The following is a 24,150-nucleotide window of genomic DNA, read 5'->3' as shown; positions in this document are numbered from 1 at the left end:
GGGCCTGGAACCCGAGAGAGGTCTGGGGTTGAGGCCTGGGTGAAGGCTCAGTCTGGGGTCAGGGTTCAGCCAAGGGTTAGAGATCAGACTGGGATAAGGATTTAGTCTGAGGTCAGGGTTCATCATGGGGGTAAAGCCCAATCTGAGAGCAAAGCTAATCTTAGGATACAAGTGACTTTGGGGCTAGGGTTGGGATGAAGGTTCAGAAGCCTGTGATGTCTCAGAAGCAGATGTGGACCTTTTGTCTCAGAGAGCTCCCAGCCCCAGACAAGGGGTTTTCTGAGGCAGTGAGGCCAGGCTACAGCCCTCAGAGAGCTGAGACTGTCTTTCCTGTTCAAGTCTGGTGCCCACCCTGGCCCCAGGTCTGTATACCTTGGCCAGAGCCTTACTCACAGTGGCGGCTGCAGAGGCCTGTCAGCCTGGGGCTGCTGTACTAGCAAGGGGTGGAGCAAAAGTCCAGCCCCTGCTCTAGTTCTGAGTGCCAGTAGCTGCCATGGCTCCTCCTGCTAGGCCCCAGCTTAGGATCAGTGAAAGGGACTCAGACCCACTCCCCAGTCCTAGCCAGGCCTTTCCACACCCCATTGAAACTGACCTGAAACTAACCAGAAACTGACCCCAGGGCCCCTGTCAAAGAGGGTAAGGCTGGCTCTGCCAGGTGCTGGGGTACTACCAGTTAATGTGTGACACCCCCACCCCCATGGTGGCAGTTTAACCAGAGGCCTGGGGGTGAATTAGTGGATCAGCGGTCCCACACACAGCTGTGGAATGTTCAGCAGGGAACTCTGGGGTAAGGCTCATGAGTTAAGGCTAGGGAAATGTCCTTTAAGACTTGGAGCCCATCATACACCTTTCCGTAAGTCTGTCCACAGCCCACCCAGGCCCTCCCAAGTGCAAACGTTATTTGTTTCCAAGTCTCAAGCTTTCTGGTATTAGATGTGAGAAGGACTCTGCCCCATCAACCCCTAGGTTTACCTCTCGACCTTTCTGATTCCTCCACGAATGTTCTTCTCTCATCATTAAAGCAGAGGCAGCAGGAGGTCAGTGGTCATAGACCCATAAAACTCAGAGTCATTCAGAAGAGGCATAAAACTGAGACCATGGGAACATAACTCTGAAGAATCAGAGTGTTTTTTGAGTGTCCACTCTGGACACCTGGACCTTGGTTCTCATTCCCAGGGAGCCCCCACACCAAAGGAGGCAGACATGAAACCACAGCTCCCCGGTACTGGAGGACATGGGGACACAAGGAGAGAGGGGCGAGCAGGATCCTGGCAGAAGAAACAGTAAGGACAAAGGTGGATGAGCATAGGGAGAAGGCCAGAAGTCCAGAGGACAGTACCTGCTGGGGAGAGTCATTTTTGGAGGAAAATGTCTCAAACAGTAGAGTCCTTGAATGCCAGAACAAGACATTCTAGGGCACTAGTACAGAAAAGGGTTGCAGCCATAGAGATGTCTTGGAAGACAACTTGAGCTTGATCCTGAAGAGGTGTGGCTGGATTCTAGCAGCCTGAGGGCTTGGTCTGTAGGGCTCCTTTACCTGGAGAGGAGGGGCCATCCCTGAAATGGAGAGCAGGTTTGAGGGCTCCCAAGAGCTCATTTCCACAGAATAGGAAATGGAGAGTCCCTGACATACTTTCACTAAAAAGTTAAAAGTGCCCTTCAAATCAGCTGGTCCTCTCCCCCATTTTACAGATGAGGAAACTGAGGTCCATACAACAGGACACACAGCTGGTAAATGGGCAAGAGCAGGTTGCCACTTATTTTCCAGGGCACCATATTTACCTTAGCTTCCTCCTGACATCCCCAGTCCCTTCCTCTGCCTGACTTTCCCCGGCCTGGTACCTAAAGAGGTGGTAGGCTTGGTGTTCAAGGTCCCCTCCTCTTAAAACTCTGGCGTCGCTTTCTGACTACAACACACAGTCCCGCCTCCGTCTGGTCCCAGTCCCTTCGCACTCCTCCCAGCCTTCCCCTCAAGTCGAGGGTCCCCAGAGGGTAGCAAGCATTTGGGGGTGGGTGGGGGAAGGGAAGGGAAATCTGAGGGTGGGTGTCGGAACTAATCTCAGGTTTTGCAGCCTCAAGCCACCCGGGTTGGGGCCAGACGAGGAGATGAAGAGGCCCAGCCAGAGGCAGAATGGGTCGAGACTTGAGGAGGGCAGGAGAGGCACCCGGCAGGGAGGGAACGGGACACTAGGCTCGAGACCCCGGCAGCGACGGGGGCGGGCCTAGGAACCGGCAGACTACAGACCAGGAATGGGACCTAGGTTGGGGAGAGGTGGGCGAGGCAAGGGCGGGGCGGGACCGGAGGGCGTCGGCGGCCAAGCGAGGCTCAGGGCTGACCGCCGAGCAGCCTCCCCAGGGTCCCCGACCCAGCCAGAACCAGAGCCCGCGGGCGCACAGATAGCGCCGCGGCCCGAGGCGCGCGGAGTACCGGGCGGCCTCCCAGGGAATCCTCTGGTGAAGAGGGCCTGCTTTGGGGCTGAGGGTCCCTATCATCAGCCTGGGCCGGGCGATAGGGGTGGGGTGGGAAAATGTGCTTTCCCGAAGGACAGAATGAAGCGGCCGCAGCGTCCCGGGCCGGGTTCTCAGGCCCTGATGTCAGAGCTGCCCAGACCCTGTCCCCCACCTCCCCCACAACGGTCATCCCGCCGCTGTACGACCCGGGGTCCGGCCTCCGGAGAAATGCCCCGGGGCAGAGGGCAGCGGGCTCCGCTCGGCCCCTCCGTACACCGCTTTGGAGGCGATGGAAGGGGTGGGGGAGGAGGCCCGGGGAGGGCGCGGGGGAGGGAAGAGGCGCCCGGGCCGCGAGGGAGGGGGAGCGGCAGACGCCGAGGCGAGGGACGCGCGGCGGGCGGCGGCTCCGAACAGCGGCTGGGCGGGGGGCGCTGGAGGCCAGGCCGGCCAGGGGGATCCCGAGAGCTCCATGAAGTCCCCCCGGGGCCGCGGACGGGGCGCTGGCTTAGGGAGGCTGTCGGGGGAGCCCCGACACCCATGGCAAGGCGGGGGCCGTGGCGGCGCGCTCGGAGTAAGTCGGGGCCGGGGGCCGGAGCCCAGGGGAGGAGGCCGGAGTTGGGCAGGGGTGACTCCCGGGCTGGCCAGGCGGCCCGGCTGCTCTGTCTCGGAGTCGGTCGGCGGCGCCTCTTCGGAGCCCGATGGAGCCGCCAGCCTCGCGCCGCTCAGCTCGGTGGCTTTTTTGGAAACTTGCAAATGTTTTCGTAGAGAAAGAGGGGGAGGGGAGAGAGCGAGCGAGGGAGTGACCGAAACCGAGCTTGGGGCCGCTGGAAGAACGGAGGCCAAGGCCGGGGGAGCTGGAGACGGACTGACAGACAGGCTGACAGAGCGTCGGGGCCGCAAGCGCGCTCTTGCCGCGCGGGCGCAGGCGGGACTCGGACAGAGGATGGGGCGGGGGTGCGCGAGGCGGCGGGCCGGGGATGAGGATCTGAGGGGGCCGAGGGACCGAGGGGCCGGGAGCTGGCGCTCAGAACACCGAAGGGTTCAGTGTCGTTGCAAACTTGGGATCGCGTCCCCTAGCTGCACGCCCCGCGCGGCTCAAAACTCGGCCCCTGCCCCGCCCCAAGTCCCCTACTGCGGACCGCCGCGGAGCTAAAAATAACAGCCCTGTTCGCCCCCCGCAGACCGCGACCCCGACCCCTCCCCCGCCCCTCCCCCATTGGGCGTGGGGCGAAGCCACAGCTCCCAGTTTCCCCAAAGGGGAAAAAAAAGAAAGAAAGAAAGAGAGAAAGAAAGAAAAGGCGGCGCGGGAGGGGGGCGAGGGGCGGGCCGGGGGCGGGGGGCCCGGCCATATGGATGTGATTTCTCCGCTCCGAGGCAGACGGGCCGCTCCGCAGCGCTCGGCGCCCGCCCGCCGCCCGCCGGCCTCAGGCTGCCTCCTCCCTCCCTCCCTCCCTCCCTCTCTCCTTTGCGCTCGCTCACTCGCTCGCCCTCGGCGCATGGGCCCCGCGCCGGGCCCCGGGGCCTCGGGCCGCCCGGACGCCGGGGTCCCCTAGGCCGGGACGTGGGCGGGGCGGCCCGGCCTGACGCTGCTCTGCACCCCCCAACCACCACCAGGGCCCGCGGCGGCTGCCCCGAGGGACGCGGCCCTAGGCGGTGGCGATGGGGGCCGCCCGGATCGCACCCGGCCTGGCGCTGCTGCTCTGCTGCCCGGTGCTCAGCTCCGCATACGCACTGGTAAGTCCCTTGCTAGCCGCACTCCAGGACAGGAGTCTGGGATTTGCTCTGGTGTCGCTGGGGAGGGTCTATGGCACAGAGACTTGGGTGCTCCCAGTCGCCTGAACTTTGGATGGGGCCTGCCTCTGACCCAGGATCCTGGGTTCCTGCTCTCTCCGGAATGTCTGGACTGTGGGTTCCAGATGCCTGACGCCTCCCTATTTCTGAAGCCAGCTTTTAGGGTCCCAGGTCTGGAAATTTGTGGTTGGGGTTTTCCTATCCTCTCCGATGAGCATAGGGCTTCGGTTGTCTCCCTGGAAGGTGACAGTGTGATCCAGCAAGAAGCTCCTGTGATCAGGGTTTTGACTCTGTCTGTGGAGTCCCAGAGACTGCTTTGGGGGCCTGTTTCCTGCAAATTTTGCATGCAACCCGGGGCACAAAGCTGTGGGTCTGAGGTCAGAATCACCCAGGCAGAGGGTAGGATTTAGGGCCCCCCTCGAGCTCTCACTGTCCCACACTTACATACATGCACAAACACATGTCCAGCTCTACCCAGAGTGGAAGCTTTTGCCCAGGAAGGTGGGTGTGGTGTGGCATGGAGGTCCCCTGAAAGAGACTGACTTCACCATACACTCCTGCAGGAGAAATGTGCTTGATGGGGATTCTGATAAGTGAGGAGACCCCTGGGAAAACTCTACATTCCCCTGAGAGTGAAGACCAGAAGACCGCATGATAGAGCCAGCTAGAGAGAGAGTGGTAGAGAGACAGACAGACAAAGATGGGTGGTGATGAGAGCTTCCAAATGCAGGAGGTTGGACAGACCCAGAACAGCAGATACAAATATGGAGAGACAGGCCCAGCACAGAGCCCTCCCAGGACACTAAAGGGGATCACCACCTCATCCCTGGACCAAGGTCTGGGGCCATTTCCTGGGGAGGGGAAATTCAGATCCCACAGGATCCCTATCCTAGTAGATAGGAATGGGCTCATTCCTGAGATGACTGTAGGCCTGTGTGCCTGACTTTAAGGCCCCTGCTGCCCACTCCAGCCAACCCCCATCCCTGCCCAGATCCGGGCATTGCTTTCTCTTAGAAGCTGGAAGGCAGGCAGTCTCCTCTTTCTGAACAGCAACAGCTCCCTACATAGGACAGACCATCTTGCAGGAGCTCTGAAATTCCTCCAACTCTGCCTGATGCCTGTGTGACCTTACGCTATCCTTCTCCACACCTCAGTTGCCCCATCTGTAAAAAGAGCGTGAAAGAAACATTTGCCTAGCATTGCCCTAATCTGAGGTGACCCTCAGCACTCCCCATTTACTGGTGCCTATGTCGTCACAAATCTGGTTCTGGCAGACCTTCAGAGCCAAAGGCTTTGCCCCATGCAAGGATTTGTAGATTGGGAAACTAAGGTTTGGGGGGACTGAGCACCCCGGGCAGAGGTTCTCCAAGCACTGGCATATGCCAAGGGACAGAGCCATTTCCCCGCCCTCCCCTCAGTGAGTTCTGAGTGTGCACATATACGTGCACAGGGTTGACAGGGTAATGAGCTTAGGTGTCCTGAGAGTACACCTGTGCATTGGACGGAGCAGGGCCCTATAGGACTGTAAACATGGTCTTTCTCTGAGTCTATGGAATTGTGTGTATCTGAGTTCAGTGGCTGAAGCCGTGGCTCTGCACATGACTTGCAGAAGCACAGTTGTGTGTGCATCTGTGTGCATCATGAATACATGTGCACCCAGGCCTACTACTGTTTTCTTACTTGTGTTTAATAAGTGCTTCTGTACTTTCTACTTGTCAGACGCTGTTCTAAGCACTTTACACGTATTAGCTACTTTAATCTTCCCAACAACTCTCTAAGGAAAATACTATCCGATTTTTTAACTGACCAAATTACCCAACCACTGTGATGATTATTTATCTCATGCTAACTAAGTGCTAAGCCCTGTGCCTCTATATGTGTGGTGATAAGGGTCCCCAGGGCCCCATACTGCTCTGTTGGAAAGCTAAGGTATATGCAAAGAATTTTCCTGGCTTTGCTGGACAGGGCACATGCCTGTAATCCCAGCAACTTGGGAGGCTTGAGGCAGGAGGATTACAAGCTCAAGGCCAGCTTGGCAACTTGGTGAGACCCTGTCTCAAAATTTTAAAAAAGTCTGGGGATATATCTCAGTGCTACAAAAAAGAAAAAAGAAAAAAAAAGAAAAAACCCTGGCTTAGACCTGTCCCAAGGCTAAGGATAAGATAGAAGGGATGCCTATGGGAGTCTGTCTAAGATAAGGTTAGGGCATGAGTTTGCTGGACCTACCCTGGGTTCAGAGCTTGGGTTCAAAAACCAGAGATGCAGCCTACGCCCCTCCACCAATGCCCTGTGGCCTCCCTGAACTCAACCGGAGCCAACAAGAGGCTGGCATCCTGCCAGCTCCCTCTCCTGCGCCTGGAGGCTACCGTTCCATCCAGATCTATCCTGGCTCCCACCAAGCCCACCCACCTCAGTGTCACCAGACCTGTATGCTACCTGCCCAGCCAGCAGCAAGGTCAGGCCCGCTTTTCCAGTGACCTTGGTTAAGGAGCCAAAGAGTCTCCAATCGGGAGAATACTGACCACAGCCAGACTCGGTTGGTCCATCTTGTTCCTTACAGGGGAGAGTAGCTGGGAGGCAGGGGGTTGGGAGGAATGAAGTTTAGAGGAAGGGATGGCCCCACAAATTGTGAAAAGGAAAGGGTGATCTTGTCCTTGGGGATGCCTCATCGTAAGGACACTCTCAACACACATGCATGCAGAGAAGAAACGGCAGTGGGAGAGGCAGCATGGGGTCAGGCTTTATGTATGAGATGTGACTCTGGGTAGGTAGAACACAGGAGGGACTGGTGTGGCCTCACAGCCTGCAAATGCAGTATTCTTCCTAGTCTGCTCAAGGGTTCGTTCTGAAGGTGCTTGCTCTTAGACAGGAAGGAACCAACGTGTATTGAGCAATGCCTATCCCCAGATTCTGAGCTAAAAACAGTCATATATTTTTCTCATTCCATCCATTCACCCAGCCATTTTACGGAAAAGAACACTGAGCTTTACTAGTGGGTCTGGAGAAAGTGGTATTTGAACCCAGGTCTTTGACTTCTGCACTGAGCTCCTTCCTACAAAGCAGAGTGAGAGCGACTCCTCGCAGGAGATCTTCACTCCTGCCTGGAACAGCTCATGGATTTTCTTTCTTTTTCTTCCTTTATTATTTTAAAAAGTATTTTTAGTTGTAGATGGACACAATACCTGTATTTTATTTATTTAGTTTTTTTTATGTGGTGCTAGGGATTGCACCCAGTGCCTTACACATGTTAGGCAAGCGCTCTGCCACTGAGTCACAACCCCAGCCCTCTTTTTTTTATGAAATCTTTCTGTTATTTTACTTTTAAAACATTTTATAATTAAGACATGCATATGTTCTTTCTTATTATACAGATTAAACAGGAATCCTCTTTAATGGCTCCCAAGCCCCATTACTCCTTCTACGAAACTCATTTTTTAACAGTGGGTGGGTGGGGGAGTCCTCCCTACCTCTTTCCCTGTGGTTTCAAACGATACCTCTTGTGTACATATTAAGGAGAGAGCTTTGTCCTGTTATTTTCTGTTTGTTGATTGTTTTAAATAAATGGTATCCATTTTTAGAAAGGGCTCTGTCACATGCATTTTTCTACTTTAAGGTGTATCTTGGAGAGCTTCAGAAATGTAAATCTTTTTAATGTAAATCTTTTTAAATGCTACAGTTTTCCAAAATGCAACATTCATTATGCAGTGCCTAGGACTGTTCATTTAGATGGATTCTCCATAGTAGTTCTGTGTGCGTGTGCAAGCATGTGTCTGTGTGCATGTGAGCTTGTGCATGTGTGCTTCACAGAGAAAGAGAAAAAGGTTCCAGTCCATGGTAGAGAAGCTCCTTGAAATGCCCTCTTGGGTCCCTATGTGACTATTTCCCAGTATATTTCTAGATATCCTACTGTCTTTGCTGAGTCTGAGAACATGCACATTTTTAATCCTAATGGGCATGGCCCTCGGAAAAGCTTGTCCCAGTTTATACTCACCAAGTCAGAGTGCGAAGGCCCTCTCCCTGCACCCTCTTCCTCAGGAGGGTCCTTTTGCTTTACCTCTGCAATTTATTTATTTTTTACTTTTTCCCCTCAGGATAGAAATCAAACACAGAGAACAAAGAGAGGGTTAGTATGAATGATTTATTGCATTGAATTATATAACAAGGTGGTTACCCTGTAGGCAGGGCAGCCTCACCTCTGCATTCTGATAGGTAAAAAGCGGTATGTCTTGTCATTTTAATTTACTGATTACCAGTGATTTTTGAACTCTACACTTGTTTATTATTCATCTTCTTGGAGAGCTTGCTCAGAGCCATTACCCATCTTTCTATGGGTTATTTATCCTGTTTGTATTGATTTGTTGGAGCTTTTTATATCACCTGCCCTTAAACATATCCTCTGCCTCCCTGCCCCCCAGCTCCCAGAACTGCCTGTGGACAGAGCGGTAGGAGGGGGCCGAGCACTCCCGGGAACTTGGGTTTTCTTCGGAATGTTTTAATGAGGCGTCAAGCGGCCTCCCCCAGATTCCTGTTGTGGGCCTTCTGGGGACACTCCCTGGTCCGGCCACCACATCAGGAAAGCAGCTATTTTAGAGAGAACCCCCCCAAAATATAAAAAGGTAGGGTGGGATTTTTGCAGAAATTGTCTGCGGAATACGGGGTGACCAAGAGAGGACGCAAAGACATTGGCGACTTCCTGACCTTTACAAGTCCCAACTCTGGGGCTAGCCTCATGCCCAGAGTGAGACCTGGTGGGATCCCTTCTGCCAGCTAGGCTAGAGGTAGGCCGGGTCATACCATCCTTCTGAGCCTTGGTTCCCCTGGCCAGGTAGAGGCTGCCTGTGAAGATGCACCATGTCCTAGCAGCCAGCTCCACCATCCCAGGCTCCATTCTGCTGCCTGCCCCAAAGGCGGCCACGCTGGCTGCCTGGGATAAGAGGCGTCACAGGGCCTCCCCCCAACCCCTCCCAGCCCCAAACACAGGCAGCCTGTTCAGGAAGGCCTGGAAAGGGGGAGGAAAAGTCAGCACTTGTCAGCGGTGGCGGGACGAGGAGTCCGTCCCAGCCTGCTTGGGCCAGCCAGACAGACAGAGGGCAGCGAAGGAGCAGTTCCTAGCCAGCTGGCATGGGAAGCATGGAGGGGTGCCAGCACGGGTCCCACTAGTGGACCTGGAGGAGGGGTGCAGGAAGGCCACAAGGTCACCAGAGGGTCTCCTATTAGCCAAGGTTTTCTTCTGATTGCTGGAGTCATTAACCTCTTCACCATTAACACTAGCACCCAACTATCCTCTGTCTAATCGGAGTCCACCTCCACTGCTGAATTACCTCTGTGGGGTCTACAGAGAGAGGCCGGCTTGCAGCAAAGGATGCAATCCAGAAGGACTCTGGAAAGATGATACTATGGCTGGTGCCAGGGGACCCATGGGGCTGGGTATTTCCTCTTTTCTTTTCCTTCCTCCAGGGCTGCTGCTTCAGTGTAAAGTGCACCCTTGCTCCATTCCTGACCCTCCTCTTTCTGACTGTTCTCTTGGCCTCAATGTCCCCTTTTGTAAAATGGGATATGGTGGAAGGTAACAGAGATGTGAGTCTATGTTTCCATCTCCAGGGGCAGTGGCAGGTGCCACCAGGCAGAGAGACCACATCCTACACCAGGCAGATCTTTTTCCAAGGGTGAGCAAGGAAGCAAAGCATGCTCTCGCGGGGCGGGGTGGGCAGGCTAATTCAGGTAAGCGGATGGATGACAGGACCCAAGAAGTTATCCTGAGGAGAACATCAGGCAATAGAAGACGCCCCTTGTCCAGAGGCAGCCATGTCACAGCTGAAGAAGAGTCCCCTTTATTTCCTCCTTCATTTGTGTTTGGAAGGGGAGAATGATAGCATGCTTGGATAGCAAACGTGTAGAATTTAACAGGCTGAGAGGAAGTGAGAAGAGCGGCCCTCATTTGGATGATGGTGTGAACTGGCTCTAAGGTCACAATCACCAGCCTTGACATACCTCCGCACTGCCTTTACCTCCACCCCCTCTGCCACCAACACTGCCATCCCCCGCTCTGATGCCATCCTAGTGGGGTCTCCCTGTGAGCTGAGTTAGAAGGAACAGTTTGCCCATGGGTACAGAAGAGGGGTGAGGCTGGGTAATGGGGGAGACGATAGTGAGCACCTGGTTTTTTTCCTCCTCTGGGCTTCTAAACTCAGGAAGAGACAAAACACACCCGAGTCCCTTGACCACATGTGCTCCGTTGCTTGGGCAGCAGCTTTGTGTTTGTAAATAACGTACCAACTTCCAGCCCCCACCTGTACCCTGCCTGAAGCCTCACAAACACCTGGCTGTCTCCCACCCTTTTCTGCCAGCTCAGGCCTAAGGTTGGGTCACATCACCCCAAACTGTTCCCAAACTTTGTATATGCACATGTGCACACAGAAAGGCTGACTGGAGAAGGTACACTACAGTGGGGGACGTTGAAACTCAGCCCCATGATGGGGAGGGAGTCACCTCTCCCCTAATCCAAGACCACAGAGGCAGTGGGGGAGATGCAGGACACCTGGTGCCAGCGCTGGGTGGCCCCATCAGTGGTGAGTGTGGACTAAGTGACCCCTGGTCAAGACCCAGCCCCCAGTCCCTCAGTCCTTGCCCCTGAGACCCAAGATGTGCAGACTCTGGATCTAAGAGGATGCAAGTCTGAGTCCTCCACACCCTGGAGCTGAGCCAGCCAGCACTCTTCCAGGGGGAGGAGGTGACTGGTAGGGGAAGGGAGCAGCAGGTCAGGGAATGCCAGACAGGGAGGAGACTCACCGCTGTCAGCATTTTCCTCCTCACCCCAAGTGACGAGGCTACCTCAGCTAGGACAGAAGCAGAGGAGGCACCCTCTTACCCCCGAGGTCAAACCTGGGGGCGCTGGCAGTGATCTTCAATATTAGTAAGTGCAGGGGATCCAGAAAAGCAGGGAATTACGGGGATTTCCTTGCACCTCCAAAAGCTAGGTGTACCTTTTAGCAGAATTTCTGATATTCCATGACACCCGTTCTCCCTGAGGTCTTACAACCCATCTACCTGTTACTGTGGCCCCATAGACTCAGTAGCCCACACATTCACACCCACTACCCAGGGTCCCTGGCCTAGGGGCACCCATGTCGCTTGGAGGGATGACTTGATGGTGCTGCTGGTAACAGTAGCAAGAATAGCAACCAGCTTTCTCAAGCCCTGCCCCTGCCCAGGCTTCCTGCAGTACCTCATCTAATCCTCACAACTGCCCTATGATTATCCTGAACTTACAGGAAAACGAGGCATGGGGGTTAAGCAGCTTTGCCAAAAGCACACAGCTTGACGATGGAGGAGATGGGATTTGAGCTCCAGTGCTGGGGGCAGAATCTCCTCAGATTCTGAGGGTGCAGCTGAAAAGAGGAGGGGGGTGGGACAAGCTAGGCATGGAACTGTGCTCCAGGGCACCTGCTGTGAAGCCCCCTTCCTCTCCCTGAGAAAGTGCTTCCTTGACCTGCATTGTTGCCACAGGGGCAGCTCTGCCGTGATTGGGTAAAAGAGAAATAGGTCCTAAAGCTCAGAGAGGCCAGGGACAGGGCTACCATCCCTGTGGATGAATGAAGGAGTTTAGGGGCCATAGGGTGTTAAAGTGCACACCCTTCCCTCTCCTGGACACAAGACTCTTGAAAGGGGCTATGTGGCCTCCTGGCCGTGGAGAGGGTGGAGCCAGTAGCGGCAGGTGGAGGTCGAACAGACCCCTTGAATCTTCAAGAGGGTGCATTGATCAATTTATGGTCATCCATCTGCCAAACAGTTGGCCAAGTTTCACCCCATGATTGATTTCCCCTCGGTTAGGTCAGGTTACAGATATGTAACTCCCAGTCACATCAGTGGGCTAGTCACTTTGGTGAGAGGCTGGTGTGTCAGCAAGTCTTGAAGGACTGATGGGAGCTTTGGTCAGCCACTCAGGTGTTCCATAAACTGGAAAAGCATGGTGCATTCTCTGCTTGTCTCCGTGGACAGAAGGGGAAGGGGGAGCAGAGAGATGGATGTGGGAAGGGAATAAGGACAAGAGGATGGCAGAGGTGGAATGAACAGCAGGTGTGGCAGGAGGTAATGTTTTAGCACTGGTGGTGATGAGGTAGATGGTGGTCATGGTAGTGATAGTGCTGGTGGAAATGGTGACGTCAGCTGATGTACTGATGGTGGTAGTGGAGGCTATATTAATGGTAGTAGAAGTATTTGTGATGGTAATGGTGCTGCCAGTGGTGGTGGTGGTGGTGGTGATGGGAAGGGTGGTTATTGATGGAGATATTATTAGGAATGATGAAAATGGTGGCAAATGAGTACTGTAATAAGGATCAGAACTTTCAGCAGCCTGAATTCTCAGTGTCAGAGGCACAAGGAGTTTCAGGTCAGTCTCAAACCCCCTGGATCCTGGCAAGTCCCATCATCTTGCCCCAGTCTGTTCAACCATAACTGTAGTGGGCAGGGTCGGGAGGATAGAGAAGTTGTGGAACCAGCAGCCAGCATAGGGGAATCTGCTCCAGCCCTGCCTGGAGGCCCATGACCATTGGGTCCACATGAGATCTGAGTGTCCCCTTCAAACTCCTGAGACATGGAGAAAGGAGACATGAATATTAAAGAACAGTGCACACGTGGACCTTGCATGTTTCAGACACTTCAGACCACTCCCAAATTCACATGCTGGACAATCCCCACGTGAGAACTCACAGAAATGAGGCGCACACCGACCAGATAGCATGTGTGCGGCCACTTACATGCGCACGCGCAAAGATGCACACGCTCCTGCACTAAGTGAAACCAGCAGAGCCCGAGCCCCGTGGAGCCAATTGGAGACTCCTTGGCCTGGAAGCTCTCGCTGCTGCCGCCAAGAGACGCGGTCAATTAACTTCTCCCTGCAGCCGGGCTCCCTGACCCGGCCCGCCGCCCCCATCCGCTGGGCCCGCCCCTTCCAAGTCCCTTTCCCGACCCGCCTCCTTCCTTCCCCGGCTCCTGGTTCTCCAGCCCGCACAGCTCCGATCACACGGAAGGACCGGCCCGCCATGGCCGGTCTGAGGGGCTGCAGCTCTGCCGGTTGAGGGTCTAACAGGCTGAGGTTATGCTTGTAGAGTGTGAGGGGACGTAGCTTTTTTTTTTTTTTTTTTTTTTTTTTTGCGGGGGGGGTGGATCTCAGGAGCCATGGCCCTATCCGGATGCCCTCTGGACTGAGGGGACCCGTCCCAAACTTGGAACCGGGATGTCCAAGGGCTTCATGACCCCATCTCGGGGGCAGTGGTCTCAAGGGATGCACTAACCCCTTGTGAGTCACGCTTATGGGAATGCTGGGCTGCTCCTGGACTGGATGCTGTGCTCACCCTCTGAATCCCTTCCTCCCAAGTCAGAGAGCAGAGGCTCAGACCCTCCACCAGCCACCTGCCCAGGTGCGACCCACCCTACTCCCATGGTGTTCCCTTTTCCTTCCTTAAAATCATGCCAGTGAATCTCTGTGGTGTGCAAGTGGAGGAAAGGGAAAGAAAAACCTTCCAGAAGAGAGGACAGCAACAGCAACGTCCTGCGTCCATCTTAAAACACAGGGACAGCCTGATGAAGGGAGCTTCTGCTGGGATGAAGGGGACTCACACGCAATGTGGCAGTCATGCACGGGCCACTTGCCAACAGTTCCTCCATCCTCTCCCTCTTGAGCCTCTAAGCTGGGATGGGGAAGGCTCTCAGCCTTCACTGGGGAAAGCAGGACTAAGTGGGATGCTGGGCCAGGATGGAAACTGGTGACTCCCAAGGTCTCCCAGGGCCCCAGGACTTGAGGGAATCCAAGCTAGGATTGTCTCACTAGAGTGCACACTCCTTATCCAGCCCCCACTCCCTGTCCAGGCCCCAGCAGGCAGCCAGGTCCTGTGAGGATCCACATTGGGACATTCCATCCATTCCTGTGCTCCCAGGGGAATGGACTGGACAGAATGTCAGTGGATGCAGCCTGCAGGGTTACTGGTGGACAGGCAGGGGACAACTCTCACCCTTTCCCTCTGATGGGGCAAGCCCCAGCCCTCAGAACCACGGCTTCCCATCTGTAAAATGGAAGCTACATAAGGCAGATTTCCCGCAAGTGCCAGGCTTTCCATGTTCCTTCTAGAGTGAGGACCTTTGGAAAGGAGGACCCTCTGGAGGGTGGGATGGTCCTGGACCTGCTGCTGCCCAGCAGTGCTGTCTGTCTGACTTTTGGCTTGGCAGGTGGACGCGGATGATGTCTTCACCAAGGAGGAACAGATATTCCTGCTGCACCGTGCCCAGGCTCAGTGTGACAAGCTGCTCAAGGAAGTCCTGCGGACTGCAGGTGGGGACCGGGCTGCATGAAGATGGGGGCCAAGGATGCAGAGGTGGTGACAGAGTTGAAGGCGATGGGCAAGGGTGAGCCCAGTAAAGGAGGCCAAAATGGAATGGGTCAGACCTCGATTAAGTCAGCAAGCTCAGAATCCTCAGGTTGTCGGAAGTCCTGAGCTGCAGTCCCTATGTGGCCCTGCCCACCCTTAGAGCTGCAGGCATCCTTGCCCCGCACACGTTCTCTCAGAAGAACGGGTAAAAAGAGCCTTTGGCAGGATGGACCCAGAATTTCATGGGCCTCCTCTTTCAAATTCTGGTAGGGTGTTGTGAAGGCAGTCAAAGGACGGATTTTCCCCAGCGGGCTTCGGTCCGCTCAGGTGAGCCAGGATCAGAGCTCTGGCTGAAGTGCCAGTGCCCAGTAGGGTGGCTGGGATGCTCCCTGAAGGGAAGCAGTCCAAGCCAAGTCCAGAAGGATGGGTAGTTCTTTGAAAGAGGCCACCTGGGCCGAGAGCAAAACAGAGGGCTCCAGGGTGGGGAGAACCGAGGGTCCATGGGGTGGAATGGGAAGGGGATGGAAGGATAGGGGTGAGTATCTGTGACTCAGTCAGCAAAGGTCATCGCATGGGGAGAGGGGGTCTGATCTGGGTAGGGAAGGCTGCCTTCTACCCACACAGCATCTCTGTGAACCCTTGCCATGAGAAGCGGGGGCATTGCCTAATTTCAGTTCCTGGACCCTCTCAAGCAGGTCTCCTTCCCTGCCTGCTTCCTTGAGCCCATTTCCTGAAGGCAGAGATGGGCCTCACTGGCACTCATCCAAGCCTTTGATTTCTGTCTGGTGACTCTCATCAACCTGAGGAGGCCCAGACCTGGAGTGTCTGACCTACCAGAGCAGCTTTCTCCCCAGGGCTGATACACACCCAGGACACAGCACACGGCGACACACTGTAGCACGCAGACCTGGTCCACACTCATAGAGAGTCACAGGGTCTCTGCAGTCACAGCCTCGCCTACACTGGCCCCACCAATGGCTGCCAGTCATATCTAGGTCTGGGGGCAAGTGAGCCCCCTCACTCTGGTGAGCCTCCACCTTCTTTCTAGTTGTGGATGCCTGGGTTGGTTGACTTTCTAAGACCCTTCCTCATCTACCATGGGGCCTCTTTATTTCTACTCTCCCCCATACTGCTCCTCCCATCCCACCCCAGCTCCCTACCTTTGTTGCACAAGAGTGGAGGAAGCTCTCATTCATCCAGGGTCCTATGTGGAAGGGCCAGGGGGCCCTGACTTAGTCTGTAGTTGAAGGCACACAAGTCAGATAATGAGGAGGACTTTGCATTTAGGAAGAGACACCTCTGTTATCTCTCCAGTGGAGAGAAAGGCCAGGGCTCGACTCAGGTGGCATCTCCAGGGTTACCTGTGAAAGCTGCAAACTCCTCATTCAAATATCCTAGGGCAGAGCATGGGCTAGGTGGACTTGTCTGTCCACTCCTGACAAATTTGCTAATGTCCTCCTCAAATACCAGACTCCTCCCCTGCCCAGCACTCTGCCCTGACTTTGGACTTTATTTTCCCCAAGCGCAGGGCTCTCCCTCTACCCTCCCAGGTGGGTGAATGGGGGCGTTGCGCTGGCAGTATTCTACTTTTTACCATGCGCCCCCTGGTGGCCCCTTTGCTCCTGGGTGGCTCTGACTCCTGCCAGCCTTTAACTCCTGGGTAGGAGGTTGCCACCTCTGCTCTGTGTGATCCCACGTGGCATCTGAACCTTTGTTGACCAGCTCTGTGTCCTGATTTCTTCTCCACCTTCTTTGCAGTTTGTGAAGGACTTCCTTGCCCCTTGTCTCAGATCTCCCAAGAATTTGGGTGTCAGTAGCCTAGGGAGGGCAATGGGCGAGTCTGAGGCAGGGGGTACCCAAGTCTACTGTTGGAGCACAGTTAACAGCTGTAATGAACCTGATTTCTCCAGCCAACATAATGGAATCAGACAAGGGATGGACATCTGCATCCACATCAGGGAAGCCCAGGAAAGAGAAGGCATCTGGAAAGCTCTACCCTGAGTCCAAGGAGGACAAGGAGGTGGCCACTGGCAGCAGGCGCCGAGGTACGTCTGTGCTCCCATGCATCCTTCTGGCGTGGCTTGGACTCACCTGCCCCGCTGCTCTGCCCCCACCATGTGAGTTCATGTGGAAAGTAAGAGGCCCAGCTCCCTCCCCAGGAAAACTGGGCAGAGACTGGGTAGAGATGGCCCAGGGGGCATCATGAGGAGTGGGCAGGTGAGCTGGAGGGACTGGGACTCAGGGAGATGTACATGGCAAAGGACTCACACAACAAGAGTGGTTGTACCCAAGGAGTGAAAGAGAGAAGGTAGAGAATCCCAAGAGAGCAGGGAGAGAGACAGAAAGTCACAGAGGGGACCAGAAAGCATGAACTAAAGTGCTGGGACTCTGTGTGACAGATACAAGCAGACACATACTGGGGAGGGCCAGAAAAAAAGAGCAAGAGTAGAACAGCCTCCGAGGGGTGGGGCAGAGACAGTGCGAGAAGGAGGGGAGAAAAGAAAGGAGGGAGGGAGAAGCAGGGCTGTGTAGTCCCTCAGGGAGGTGAGGAGAGACAAGCACAGAGCCCAGGCTGTGGCCACAGGGCCGGTTAGAACCGGCCGGGTGGGCAGTGGATTCCAAATGGGCCACATCTGGGAGCCTGTGGTCACCCTGTGGCTCCCCTGGGACCAGAGGGAATTGTGGGCCTGGCTGGGTGGGGCTGGGAATATGGCGCCCAGGACAGAGAGCCTTTCACCAAGTTGGGCGGGTCCAGCCATCAAGGCAGCCTTCCAGGGAGGCTAGAGAGTCCTGTGGTTGGAGCTCTACAGAGGCAGAGAAGGAGGCTGTGAGCTGGGTGTGGAATGTGGAAGATCCACAGGCTGGGGACCCTCCAAGGTCACTTAACATCTCAGCAGTGAGGTCAAGACTCCAAAATGGGATGTCACCCTGCTTTGAATCTCACCGTTACTACTTAGATTTGGGGGATCATGGCCCCCTACATGTGGTGTGGGAATCTCATAGCAGACACTCGGGGTAGACCTAGATGGTGGTGGAAGTATAGACGGATATGGTCAACCCCAAATTCCCAACAAGAAAATGGAAATGAAGAGAGTGGAGTCACCTGCATGAGGTCAGTAACACTTTGGAAGTTTAGCTGGCACTAGAAACCAGACCTCCTTCCTTCTGTTCATGGACCCTGGCAAAAAGTCACATAAGGAGCCTCCCAGCTGAGGGAAAGTTAGTCTGAGAACTTCCCTTCATCAGGAACACATGAAATGTGGGGCCAAAAGCAGAGGCTGACTTGGGGCTGAGGGGGTGGCAAAGTTCTGTGTCATATGACCTCAGCCATTCACCCATTTCTCTTGGCCTTTTCCAGACCATCTGGAAAATGGGGCCAGTGCCAGCACCTGCATCAAAGGGGCTGTAGTAAATTCTGAGGCCAGGTGAGTTCAGGGCACAGAAGAAGAAAAGGCACAATATATTCTCTCCAGAATGCTCCAAGTCTGAAGTTTCCAGTTCTGGGGCACACTTGTCCCTGTGGTAACCAACAACCATAGATGTGTGCATCTCCTTGGGTGTTAACCTTCGTGTTCCCTACCCTGTCTGTCTCTCTGGGTACAGGACGCCCCTGCCTGCCTGAGTGGGACTACATCGTATGCTGGCCCCTGGGGGCACCAGGTGAGGTGGTGGCTGTGCCTTGTCCTGACTACATTTATGACTTCAATCACAAAGGTAAGGCTGGCCAGAATGGGATGTGAACCACAGGGACAGCAGGGCTTGCAGCTCAGAGCTTCATTGGCTTTAGACCTCTGCCTGCCCTGACCTTTTCACGAACCCACAGGCCATGCCTACCGGCGCTGCGACCGAAATGGCAGCTGGGAAGTGGTGCCTGGGCACAATCGAACATGGGCCAACTATAGCGAGTGCCTCAAGTTCATGACCAATGAGACTCGAGAACGGGTGCGAACCTTCCCCCTGACCAACCTGACCCTAGTAAGGCCGCCCCGGCCCCTCTGGTGACCCCTGACCTCGCCCTGACGCCTGACCTTGACTCCTCCAGCAACTTTTACCCTGCCGCTTACCCTGAGCCCACTTTCTCTGTCTCCCCACCGGCACAGGAGGTATTCGACCGCCTGGGCATGATCTACACCGTGGGCTACTCCATGTCCCTGGCCTCCCTCACCGTGGCTGTGCTCATCCTGGCGTACTTTAGGTGGGCGGGGCGACGGCGAGGGCGTGGTCCAGGGCGGGGCGGGGCTTGCGAGTCCACCTCCCTTATCCCTTTCATTGCACCCCTCCGCTGTGGGATGCCCTACCTGCCACGCACAGCCCAGCTTTCTCCCACCGCCGTGCATCCCTGTGCCCCTACCCACGGTGATGTCGCACGCCCGCAGGCGGCTGCACTGCACACGCAACTACATCCACATGCACATGTTCCTGTCCTTCATGCTGCGCGCTGCGAGCATCTTCGTCAAGGACGCTGTGCTCTACTCTGGCTTCACGCTCGACGAGGCCGAGCGCCTCACTGAGGAAGAGCTGCACATCATCGCCCAGGCGCCCCCGCCGCCCGCCGCCGCGGCCGTCGGCTACGTGAGTGCCCCTTGTGGCCCACGCCCGCGCCGCCACTGACTTCGTGGGAACCGGCCCTGCCCAGCCCTTGCCTGCCTGTCTCCTGCTGCCACCCCTAGCACTGGGCCACTCAAACCCACTTCACAGGGACCCGCACCACTCAGCTCCGCTTCCAGCCGTATTGCCAAGGACTTCAGAGTGTCCCCCACACTCTGGCTTGGCCCAGGACCCCAGTCACTCCACCTTGCCACCTTTACCCCAGCTGGAGCCTGCCTCTTCCTGGCTTGCTTGGCTGTATCACTTGTCCCAGCCCACCAGCCCTGCTCCTGCTCTCCCCTCCCAAGCCCCAGCCCAGCCCTCACTTCCCTGATGCAGGGTCTGGCTAATACCAGCTGGTCTCCTAGGCGGGCTGCCGGGTGGCTGTGACCTTCTTCCTTTACTTCCTGGCCACCAACTACTACTGGATTCTGGTGGAGGGGCTGTACCTGCACAGCCTTATCTTCATGGCCTTCTTCTCAGAGAAGAAGTACCTGTGGGGCTTCACAGTCTTCGGCTGGGGTACGCAGGGCAGGCCAGGGATGGTGGGCAGGGTGAGAGGGCACCACCCAGGGTAAGGCACCCACACAGTGTGTCCTGTCCCTGATGTAGGCAGTAGGTGGGAGGCCTACCCACCCATCTGTGACTGACACCATTCCAGGCTCAGGGAATAGGACTGGGCAGGGGTCAGGGTTCATCTGGTGTTAGCTCACCTTGGATCAGATTTACCTGGGGTTGAGGCTCAGACCAGGAGACGAGGAAGGGGAACTCACAAGTCAAGATGCAGCTTGTAGCCAAGTGTGGTGGCTCAGTTCTGTAATCCCAGCTACTCCAGAAGCTGAGGCAGAAGAAGTGCAAGTTCCAGACCAGCCTGGGCAATACAGCAAAACCTTATCTCAAAATAAAATAAAAAAAGGCTGTGTATGTTGCTCAGTGGCAGAGCGCTTATTTGCCTCATGTGCACAAGACCCAAGGTCCAATCTCCAGTACTGGGGGATAAAAAAGATTCAGCTTGGGATCAGAGTGGGATCTGGGATCAGAGGTTAGCATGGGGCTAGAGTTGGAGTCTCGAGCCTCCTTCAACCCTGAGGCCAGTGGTCAGGGCCAGCATCTGTTACCCTGCCAATCCTCTCACCAGGAGGTGGGGTCCGTGATCCAGAGCCACAGACCCAACAGCTGAGCATCACCTGGGCTTCAACAGCCCCTGTACAAAACAAGACTGAGTGAGACTCTGCACTCCTTCCAGCCCCCCATCGGCTCTGGGATCCAGTTACCGATAATTATCCATTATTGTTGGCAGCTCCAGAGCTTGGCTGGGCTCCGGGGCGACTGGCCAGACTGCAGAGGGGTGGGCCGGGTGGTTGGAGCCCTCCCCACACTCAGCACCCAGAGGCTCTCAGGTCAATAGCCACAGTCTCCCTGCTCCTTGGCACAAGTCCTGCCCCTGACCTCACCATGGTAAGCCCCTGAGCTAGGGAGACCTGGGTCTGGTCCCAGGAACTGAAACATGCTTTGAGGCTAGGAGGTATCTAGGTGAGCTGGAAATACCTGGATTAAGGAGCACACAGAACCCTGAAACCTAGAAATGTCACAGCTTTTTCTTACTATAAACCCAGGTCATATCCTGTCCCTTCAAGTGTGCACTAGGCCTAGAATCAAGTTGGGGGAGGAGGGACCAGCCTTCTTGTCCTGAGGCAAAGTTCACTCAGAGGTTTCTTGTGTCATCTGAGCTAACCCAGACCAGGACATCTGAAGGCTGTCCTCTGGCCTCTGCCTAGCCTGGCTGTCAACCCTAAGCCCATCCATCCTCATCCATAAGGGCTAGGACCTTTCAAACCAGGTTGAGAGGGTCAGGAGTTCTGTCCCAGGTTTGGACAGAAAAATGTTGGTCACAGTCTCCCTCCCCATGAGAGCTCTGAGCCTAGAGCTATGTGCTTCAGGGGATGGGAGAGAAGAATGGGCTGGGCATGCATAAGCTGTAATACCTTGTTATTTCACCATGTGCCCATCAGGCCTGTATAAGTACGTGTAGGAGACTCAGAACCAAGATGAGGCAGAAGGCTGAACTGGGTCCTAAGGACGGGAGCCCCAAGTGGAGCCTGTTAGGACAGCAAGTGCTAGAGAGTGGCTGCGTCATCAAGCAGCCTTTGTGCCTAGGATGAGGGGTCAAGACAGGAAGTAAGCTGGGGGTCATCAGGGCTGAGGGTCCCATCCGCAGCCCTCACACAGTGCCCCCTCTGTGCCCACAGGTTTGCCCGCCGTCTTCGTGGCTGTGTGGGTTGGTGTCAGAGCTACCCTGGCCAACACTGGGTAGGTTCGGCTGGATAAGGGGATCAGGGGTACTGACACAGGCCAGGAAACACCCCTGGTTCCCTCCTCCTCTGCAAAACATACAAGGAGGCCTCCTGAACCCTGACCCTAAATGGCCCCAGCTTTAGTTCTCAGTCCAGCTTCCAGCCAGGAACCCCCCAGGCTCATAAGAGGTTACTTCCAAAGAGACTTGTAAAAGTGGCCTCAGGTCTGGTCACATGCAATACCCCTGTCCTATGTCCTTGACAGTTGATATCAGAGCAAGTCAACCCTGAGGCCTCTGTGGGCAGGTTGAGAATGGGTGCAGGAGAGGCTGGGGGCTAATGCCTCAACCTTCCCCAGGTGCTGGGACTTGAGCTCTGGACACAAGAAGTGGATCATCCAGGTGCCCATCCTGGCCTCCGTTGTGGTGAGCAGGAATGGGTGGTATTGTGGGCACAGGCCCCAGTGACCAGTCCCTGACAGGGACATATGGAGGCTTCCTTGGACTCAGAGAACTGAGACCCAGAGGCCTGAGGACCAGCTGATCCCAACTCCAGTCCAGATGGGAAAACTGAGGGCCCAAAGAGCCACCTACAGATGCAGTGGCAGAGCAGAACGGGTGGCAGGGTCGTGGGTCTGAGAATCCTTGCCCCACCCTACTAGGGTGCAGTCTCCGGATGCAACTTCCCTCCCTCCCACAGCTCAACTTCATCCTCTTCATCAACATCATCCGGGTACTTGCCACAAAGTTGCGGGAGACCAATGCTGGCCGGTGTGACACACGGCAACAATACCGGTGAGCCTCGCCACCACATGGGGTGGAGTTTGGGGTCCACTTATACAAGGCAAGTCAGAAGCCTCATGAAGGAGCCTGTTTCAAGGGAAGGATCCAGCTCCTGACCCCCTGGCTGACCCCACTCACTGTCCCACCCCAGGCCCTGGCCTGCCTGGCAGTGGTGGGTCCTGCCTTGCCAGACCCCACTTGGTAGTAAGCTCTGCACTAGAGCTGGGGTCTGTGAGCGTCAGACAAACCCAGATCTCCCATTAAAGAGTAGGTTGCAGGGAGCCTGGGGGACCAGTGGCCGGTGGTTGGCCCCAAGAGGGCAGCAGCGTAGTTGAAGCCTGAAGAATGGGCTGGGGGTGGGGGCAAGTGCATGCCAGCAGAGGGACCAGCAGGTGCAAAGGGTCCAGGAACAGGGACCCTAGGACACTTTTCAGAACCAAGGAGCCCTAGTAACACTGTGTCCTGGCAGTAGCCATCCCCAGTGAATTATGTTGTCCTCCCACAGTGGCCAGAGACTTGGGCCCCTTGGCAGCTTCTGGGGCCTGACTGGCAGGGTGGGGGTGGCAGTGCTTGCTGAGGGGCGGGAGCGTGGCCTGACCTTCCTGGCCCTCCTGCCAGGAAGCTGCTCAAGTCCACCCTGGTGCTCATGCCACTCTTCGGCGTGCACTACACCGTCTTCATGGCCTTGCCTTACACGGAGGTCTCAGGGACACTCTGGCAAATCCAGATGCACTACGAGATGCTCTTCAACTCCTTCCAGGTGTGCAGCCCTGCCCAAGGCCCATGGGGGAGGGAGGTGACGTGGTGGGGGAGGGAGGTGGCCCTGATCCCACACTCTTCTCTCCACAGGGATTTTTTGTCGCCATCATATACTGTTTCTGCAATGGTGAGGTAAGCTGCAGGCAGCACTGGGGCAGGGTGGGGAGAGGGGCTTCCTCCAGTCTTGTCCCTCCATTCTTCCGTGCTGTTCTTTATTTGCTCCTCTAAGAGCCTCCCTGAGGACATTCTGAAGGCAGAGAGGTCTTTTCAAGTGATTCGGGCTCAGAATATGCTAGGATTTGTGGGTTCTTGGATTTCTGCTACAGCCAAATGTCTTCCCAGCCCCACGGGTGAATTCTCTGTAACAGAAGGGCACAGTCACGTTTGGGGCCATTTGATCCTTGTAGACTCTGGGTATGCCAGTCGCCTGAAGTCAAGCACCGTGTTCTGAGGATGGTGGGATTTGACTTGGCCTTAGAATTTTCCAGTAGTCCCTTGTTCATTCAATGCTGGTGGGTGTTACAGAGGCAGGGATTGGGGGGATATGTGTCAGAGGGCTTAAGGGCACACCTAACTGACACCTTTACTGCCCAAAGGTACAGGCTGAGATCAAGAAATCTTGGAGCCGCTGGACACTGGCACTGGACTTCAAGCGCAAGGCACGCAGTGGGAGCAGCAGCTACAGCTATGGCCCAATGGTGTCTCACACAAGTGTGACCAATGTAGGTCCCCGCACAGGACTCGGTCTGCCCCTCAGCCCCCGCCTGCTACCTGCCGCCACCACCAATGGCCACTCCCAGCTGCCTGGCCATGCCAAGCCAGGGGCCCCAGTCCTTGAGACCCTCGATACCACACCAACTGCCACGGCTGCTCCCAAGGAGGATGGATTCCTCAATGGCTCCTGCTCAGGCCTGGACGAGGAGGCCTCTGGGCCTGAGCGGCCACCCCCACTGCTACAGGAAGAGTGGGAGACAGTCATGTGACTGGACATCAGGGCTTGGACCTGTGGACATGGGTGGATGAACAGATGGACCAAGAGAACAGTTGTTGGATGGGTGCCCATTCAGGGCTGGACCAGGAGGAAAATGGGGGCAAAAAGGGAAAAAAAAAAAAAAAAAAAAG

The 24,150-nt window shown here is 55.7% G+C and overlaps 1 protein-coding gene across 5 annotated transcripts; it reads left to right on the top strand.

The window, feature by feature from the left end:
* The first annotated feature begins 2,824 nt into the window (after positions 1–2,824).
* Pth1r (parathyroid hormone 1 receptor) lies at positions 2,825–24,121 on the top strand. Of its 5 annotated transcripts, XM_047532359.1 has the most exons (15): positions 2,886–3,022; positions 4,066–4,185; positions 14,467–14,569; positions 16,517–16,651; positions 18,210–18,320; positions 18,430–18,548; positions 18,707–18,801; positions 18,983–19,178; positions 19,562–19,715; positions 21,443–21,503; positions 21,846–21,912; positions 22,187–22,281; positions 22,888–23,029; positions 23,119–23,160; positions 23,625–24,121. In XM_047532359.1, exons 2-15 carry the CDS (start codon positions 4,111–4,113, stop codon positions 24,009–24,011), a joined length of 1,782 nt encoding a protein of 593 aa, XP_047388315.1. In that variant the 5' UTR covers positions 2,886–3,022; positions 4,066–4,110; the 3' UTR covers positions 24,012–24,121. The 5 variants fall into 5 exon arrangements, with proteins under 5 accessions (XP_047388313.1, XP_047388317.1, XP_047388315.1 ...); XM_047532357.1 differs by lacking the exon at positions 4,066–4,185 and having other exon boundaries at positions 2,825–3,022; XM_047532360.1 differs by lacking the exon at positions 2,886–3,022 and having other exon boundaries at positions 3,077–4,185.
* Positions 24,122–24,150: the final 29 nt, after the last annotated feature.

This window comes from Sciurus carolinensis, chromosome 17, assembly GCF_902686445.1.
Source record: "Sciurus carolinensis chromosome 17, mSciCar1.2, whole genome shotgun sequence".
NCBI classification, from domain to species: domain Eukaryota; kingdom Metazoa; phylum Chordata; class Mammalia; order Rodentia; family Sciuridae; genus Sciurus; species Sciurus carolinensis.
This window is presented reverse-complemented; position numbering and strand designations above follow the sequence as displayed.

Excerpts from the sequence above, each read along its gene's own strand:
- Pth1r (XM_047532357.1), top strand. The coding sequence starts at position 2,921 with ATGAAGTCCCCCCGGGGCCGCGGACGGGGCGCTGGCTTAGGGAGGCTG. Across the intron at positions 21,504-21,845 it reads GCTACCCTGGCCAACACTGG|GTGCTGGGACTTGAGCTCTG; the intron begins GTAGGTTCGGCT and ends AACCTTCCCCAG. Across the intron at positions 22,282-22,887 it reads GACACACGGCAACAATACCG|GAAGCTGCTCAAGTCCACCC; the intron begins GTGAGCCTCGCC and ends CCCTCCTGCCAG.